We start from the raw sequence: 6832 nt of genomic DNA on the forward strand, positions 1-6832 counted from the left end.
CGTTTCTCACATGCTCTAGACTCTGCCTTGAGTCTTGGCCAGCAACAGCTGGTACAGCAACTTTGAGTTTACCAATGGGTGACACTGTAAGTCAGCTCTACACCGAAAATTCTTTAAACAACAGCAACAACAAAAATACCTTCACACACTAGCCCTGTGTGAAGATGCTGGCATCACAGGAATGATCTTTAGTGTACTGCAGCTTCTGTTTCTGCTGTGTATGTTCTGACGGATGATATGAAGCCTGGGGGCTAATGCAGCTGCCTACCTAACAGTGATGCTCCTGGTCCATAGAAAGAAGCAGCACAGTGACGGACGTTTGATACTGGCTGATAGGTAAGTCATCTCAAGCATATGGCTGGGGACTGTGTAATGGGCAGTAGATGGCTTCTGGCATCTTTGAGAGAGCATAAACAACCCACAGAAGATATCAGAGTATGAGTCTCAGCTGAAAGAGAAGATGTCAGAGGCACAGCTGGTGGAGAAGATGTCAGAGTCACAGCTGATGGAGATGTTAGAATCACAGCTGGTGGAGAAGATGTTAGAGTCACAGCTGGTGGAGAAGATGTCAGAGTCACAGCTGGTGGAAAAGATGTCAGAGTCACAGCTGGTGGAGAAGATGTCAGAGTCACAGCTGGTGGAGATGTCAGAGTCACAGCTGGTGGAGAAGATGTCAGAGTCACAGCTGGTGGAGAAGATGTCAGAGTCACAGCTGGTGGAGAAGATGTCAGAGTCACAGCTGGTAGAGAAGATGTCAGAGTCACAGCTGATGAAGCTGTCAGAGTCACAGCTGGTGGAGAAGATGTCAGAGTCACAGCTGGTGGAGAAGATGTCAGAGTCACAGCTGGTGGAGAAGATGTCAGAGTCACAGCTGGTGGAGATGTTAGAATCACAGCTGGTGGAGAAGATGTCAGAGTCACAGCTGATGGAGATGTTAGAGTCTCAGCTGATGGAGATGTTAGAGTCACAGCTGATGGAGATGTTAGAATCACAGCTGGTGGAGAAGATGTTAGAGTCGCAGCTGGTGGAGAAGATGTTAGAGTCTCAGCTGATGGAGAAGATGCTAGACTCTCAGCTAAAGGAGAAAATTTTATTAGAGTATAAATTGTGAATGAAGAAAAAGAAACAGGAGGGAACAATTAAATACTGCCTGTTTCCAGGGGTGAAACACATAAGCCCCATCCTCTGATTTATGATTAATACATGTTTCTAAAATGCATCTCCTGAGTGTCAGGTACAGTAACATGATGGCAGGGGCAGGGGCGGGGTGGGGCGGGGGCGGGGAGGAGCTCAAGCTGTGAAGGTTGTAAGGACTCCAATCTTGGAAAACAAGTTCTAACATGCAAACCCAAGGGTTTGACAATGTACCAGGCATGGAAGTAGGAAGCTTCAGGCTACAACAAAACCCTGAAAGCTGAGATTATTTTACTATAAAGAAGATAATCTTCAGAATTACACAAGGGGAAACGTATTTCAAAAAAAAATCAACAAAATTACAGAATAAGCTAAGAATCTGTTTTTAAAACCTACAAGTACAATACGCTTCTTCCTATAGTAAGTTGTCTGGAGCCCCACAACTCAGCACCTACAGAATCCCAGATGACAGCCACGTGAGCTGGAAAAGACTTATCTGCACAAGAGAAAACGTTATTCCTCCCTCTGACTTCACATCTCGCCAACAAATACGATCGGCTGTTACAATCAGTCTCACATGGGAATCGTGCGCAGGGGATGTCAATTACCCAGACTTACACAGAAAGAAAAAAAAAGTCATGGTTTTAAGATGCTTGGCCATTGCACAAATTAATTAGCTTCCCACTCTTGTGACACAATTCAATTCAAACCAATGGGTTTCTGAAGCCCACCCAGGAGACGACAGCCTGTCCTAAGCAGATCACAGCTCAGTAGAGGACTTGCCATCCTCCAGATGGTGGGGAGGGGTGCTGTTCTTGGAGTTCAGGCTGAGACCTGTTGGTGCCAGTCAGTTCTTAGCCCAGGGGGAAAAAAATCACAGGCACTGTGCTTTCTCCAGCAAGACCCAAAGCTAAGAATCCAACAATCCTACTTCAGAACGCCAAACATGCGTAAAAGCTCAAGGAGTTAAAACAGTTACCATCGGCCCAGATAACAACAGACCTAGAGCCCTTGCTTTAAATAAACTGGTCCTAGAGGAATTTGTCGAAGAAAGTGAAAGAGTACTTTATTATATATAGCCCGGTTCAACCACAAAACTCTTTATGTAGTACAAGTCCAACTTGTAATCTTCCTGTCTCAGCTCCCAGATGCACCAAATTACACAGTGCAACCCCACAGCAGGCGCAGAGATAGTCTGAATGGGAAGGCAACAATTCCCCAACTCTGCATCGACTCAGGAAATGTAGGCAGCCCCTCCCTCACCTCCTGGTGCTGCAACTAGACTGTGACTAGACGTTTGTGGCCCAAGCTCATCACCTTATTTGCCACTGAGTCACATGGCTTAAGTATGAAGATCCAAATGAGGATTTCTGTTATAGATGTTTCCACTACCGAAGTGTGAAAACACATTTGAGAATGTACCACTTACTGTTACCGGGGATAAAAGCCCGAACAAGAGTCCCCAGCCTTGCACATTAAGTCTCACGATGGTTTGCAAAACATTAAAAACCCAGGATGAATTGATGTTTAAACTGCTTCCCAAGTACCGTATGCTGAATAAGCTTAACCTCTCTGAACTCTCCACATGGTACCTGTCATCTTTCGAAAACGGTCAAGCTACAGATTTTGACTGAAAAAGTGAAGTGTTCCAAAAACAGTTACATATCAAATGTTGAGGCTGAGAAATTGAAATTTACAATTGGCTTCTCAAAGCGGCAATGATAAAAGATTTTGTGTCATTTTCTTTTTGATATGGCCTTTTTTTTTTTACATCCTCAAATTCTGTAAAATTATCTGCTCTTGAAAGAAATCACAAGTAAAAGAAATATTTCAGATACATTTCTGCTTATCTGTTTATTTGTTGGGGGAGTCTCATCATCATCCCTGGCTGCCCTGGAAACTCAGGTTAGCCTACAACTCACTGAGATTAACCTGCCTCTGCCTCCTGGGTGTTGGGATTAAAGGCCCATGCCTTAGTACCTGGCTCTTTAAAGGACTCTAAGCCATGGATAGAATAGCACAGACTTAACCCTTCTATGAAGATTCCCTGTGAACTTCACAGAAACTTAACAAAAATAACAGCAATATCATGTGTCCGCTTTCTTCCCTTTATGGAAGAGACTTTTATACTCCTGGTCTTTATCCCTCCCTCCATCACTGCTGTGGGTCACTCAGAGTCCAGCTTTTCCCACTTTGGAACAGAACTAACTTCATGGGAGTTCTAGAGACACACCACATTCAGTCAAACCAAGACTGCCACTGTCTGGCTCCGAATTCAACCAGGGCATAACTTTCTCCTGGGCCCTGGAAAAGAGAACCACCCCACACACTCTAAGCACATCCTCCTTCCCTGGGCCTGTAAGGAAAAGCCCTGTGGCCATTCCCAAGACAAAGCCCTAAGCCAGCACTCAGCTTGCCCTCTCTCCCCTCCTCCCCCCTCCTCCCCTCTCTTCCCTCCTCCTTCCACCCTTTCTCTGCTCCTCCAGTTAGAAGTCTGCCCTCTCCTTAGACCATGCCCATGAACTTTCCTTTCATGCACACGTATAGTTCCTTGAGCTACCAAGGCCCAGCCGCTCTCAGTTTAGATCATCTAAATTCTTTTCGAAGTCCATATGAAAGTTAACTTTGCTGTGAAATAAATATTCCTTAATGCCGCTGGTGAATGTGACTCAACATTTATTTGTTGTACTTGTGCACGCTGAGAGCGTGTTTTAAGAAAATCTATAAGGGCTACAGACAAACTTCATATCCTCCCACTGCTCCCTGTCCCACCCACCCACCTGATGCCCAAAAGCACCCAGTGGCAGCAAAGCAAATATCTGTTGAGCAGAGGATACTCGAGAGCTAAAAGTGCCTCTAGAGAGCAGACTATCCCAAAGATTGGAATTACCTTGGAAGTCCTCAGAGTCATTCTAGTGTTGTGTAGAAATAGTTCTACCCAAAGCAAAGGTATAAATCAGTTAACTGCCTATGGATGATTCTAGAAACAAAATCACCTGTTAAAAGTATTGCCTGATAAATTCAATACACAAACTCTGTCAGCCAACGAAGCTTAACGGTAGATTTCTCTACGGAAAACATTTGAGCCATCTTACAGCAGCGTTTACAAGGTTCAGCTGGGTTCGAGGATTATTAGAAACGTCTATGAATTCCCTTATCTCACCTCTGACAGGAGGGCAGGGACACATAGGCCGGCTGAAAGCAGTAAATGACAAATTCAGTTTGGAAGCTCAGGTGCATAAACGCACACATTGATATGTGACTGATTATTAGCATATCGTCGATAAAAATATGAACTTCTAAAAGTCAGAACAAACATCACCATCCCTGGCATCTTCAAGGAGGGTAACGCTGTGTTTCCTCTATACTAGGTGAACGGTCTAAAACTGGGTTACTTCAAGACTAAAACACTGTTTATTCAAGTAAGGCCACAAGAATGACTGGACAAAAGATGTCTAGAGAGAAATACAGTTAACCACAGCAATGTCCGTCACTGAACTAGCTTTATAAACAAACGCCTTCTGAACAAATCTCAGTAAACCTCAGCAACCAATTACTGAGGCAGAAAACTTGATTCCATAGAACAATGCACACACAAAGGCAGGATTGTATAAAAGGAAAATCATGCGATGGCTATGGGGGGGGGGGGAATAATGCAAGAAAAACTGAAGAAGTTAAATTCGAATAAACGACTGCTTTCAAATGCTTACCCGTATTGCTACATTCTATGTATTTTCATGAGGCAACTTAGACCCTCTGGTTACGAAACTTAAGAGCGTAAATAAACTTTGCTTTCGGGTGTAATCGTGCTTTTTTTTTTTTTTTTAAATAAAGCGAAATTTTACCCCTGCATATGCTTTAAAGGTTATAATGAAGTTATAATTTAAAATCTGCGAAAGTATGTTTAATCTATTTAATTCTTTTAAAAATCGCAATCTCCCTCAAGGCTGTGATAAAGCTACAAAGTTTTCTCGGAGCCGGCTAGTAACGGCAGGCGATTCTAAACACTATTTCTCCGCGGAGTGGCAGCGGGAGTTCGTTCCGGGAAGTGGCGTCCAGGAGCGGCGCCAGGGTTACAGCGCTCGCTCGGGGACACCTGGGCGACCCGGGCCTCCGTCACCGCCCCAGGGCAGAGGGTTGCCAGCTCCTGGCGGGAGCCAGCGGACTCGGTCCCGGCGCGGCAGGACAAGCTGGGTTACTCACCGAGCAGCGACAGGAGCAGCCAGGACGCGGGAGCAGAGCGCCGCCGAGTCATGCCGGGGCCGCCGCGGGAGCCGCCGTCCGCCGGGCTCCTGGGCGGCGGGGTGCACCGGGGACCGAGCGGGACACCGGAGCGCCCAGGCGACTCCGCTCCGCCGAGGCTCGGGGCAGGCTCGGGCGTCCCGGGCTCGCCGGCCGCCGCGGCCACCACCAGCCGCCGCAGCCACTCCCCCCCAGCTCCCGCCAGCGCTTCCCCATCCCGGGGCTCGGCGCCGCCTGCCCACTCACCGAGCGGTCTCCAGGGCAACCGCAGCTCCAGCGCGACGCCTGGCGGCCACCCACAAAACCACAGAACTCACGGCTGGCGCGACCAGGCCACCTGCTCTGGTTCCCATGAACCTCTGCAAGGACAGGTTGGACCTGAAACCCAAAGAGGCTTCCCTCGACTGAGGTTTTCAAACAGTCCCTACTCTGCCCTTTTTATCCTCTCCTGAAATCCATTTAATCTGTCTGAAAGAACCTCAGGAGACTCTTAGGAGATAAATAGACTCATTGGAGTTAGCCTCTCCAAAGGATTGAACAGGTTGTATCTCCATGGATAGATGGACAAATGGATGGATGGACGGACGGACGGACGGACGGACGGACAGACGGACGGACGGATGGATGGATGGATGGATTCTCCCACACCCACACTGAACCTCCGTGATTTAAGGACCTACCTGCCCAAGAACTTCCCAGCCTGGTGATCAGATTCTGAAGAGCCTAGGTTAGAATTCTGTAGCCCTTTAGAATTCTGATCCCCAACACCTCACAGAACCAGTTTTTGCCCGGACAACTCAGAAACAATAGTGTGCTCAGAAGCAGGGCAAACATAGAAAACATTTTTTTAAAAAAAGAAATATATTTAAATCAGCACAGTGATTTAAAGCTGTGTAGGAAAAACAAAAATATCGAGAAAGTAGAATTATAAAACTATTTTAATATTGAAATGTTATATTTTGAAGAGAAAAAAAGGAAACGTTTTTAAATGCCCACCACTGGGGCCTTGAGAGAGGGCTCAGAGGTTAAGAGCACTCGCTCTTGCAGAAGACCTGAGTTTTGTTCCCAGAACCCACATGATGGCTCACAGCCATCTGTGATCCAGTGCCCTCTTCTGACTTCTGAAGGAACCAAGCTTACCTGTGATACACACACACAAACACACAGACACACACACACATACATATCAGTCCAGCATGGTCTAGACTGGGACAGAATGACAGGGTTCCTGCCCATGGAACAGGGCCAGTGGGCATAGGCCTCCATGAGTTTTGGTGGCTACTGTGAGTGTAAGACTTGTTTGTCTAATGATACACATATTTTACACTCCCCTTTAAGGAACGTCCTGCCTGTTAACGTTAATGATTCCATGATAAGCAGAGAGAGTGTGAGTCCAGGAGGCGCAGGTATGGCTGATATCACAGCAAAAATGGTAAATGCTGGGTCCTTCGGGACA

General features: G+C 46.6%; 1 protein-coding gene across 1 annotated transcript in view; it reads right to left on the minus strand.

Annotated features, from left to right (window-relative positions):
* Positions 1 to 5452, minus strand: part of IGSF11 (immunoglobulin superfamily member 11) — a gene marked incomplete at its 3' end in the record, with an annotated part of 115813 nt that extends 110361 nt beyond the window's left edge. Inside the window, exon 1 of the mRNA XM_080918678.1 lies at positions 5338 to 5452. Within this exon, the coding sequence (XP_080774804.1) occupies positions 5338 to 5389 (52 nt within the window). The 5' untranslated portion in view covers positions 5390 to 5452. The remainder of the gene's footprint in view (positions 1 to 5337) is intronic.
* Positions 5453 to 6832: the final 1380 nt, after the last annotated feature.

The sequence above is a fragment of the Micromys minutus genome (genome assembly GCF_963924665.1).
Source record: "Micromys minutus genome assembly, chromosome: 7".
NCBI classification, from domain to species: Eukaryota; Metazoa; Chordata; class Mammalia; order Rodentia; family Muridae; genus Micromys; species Micromys minutus.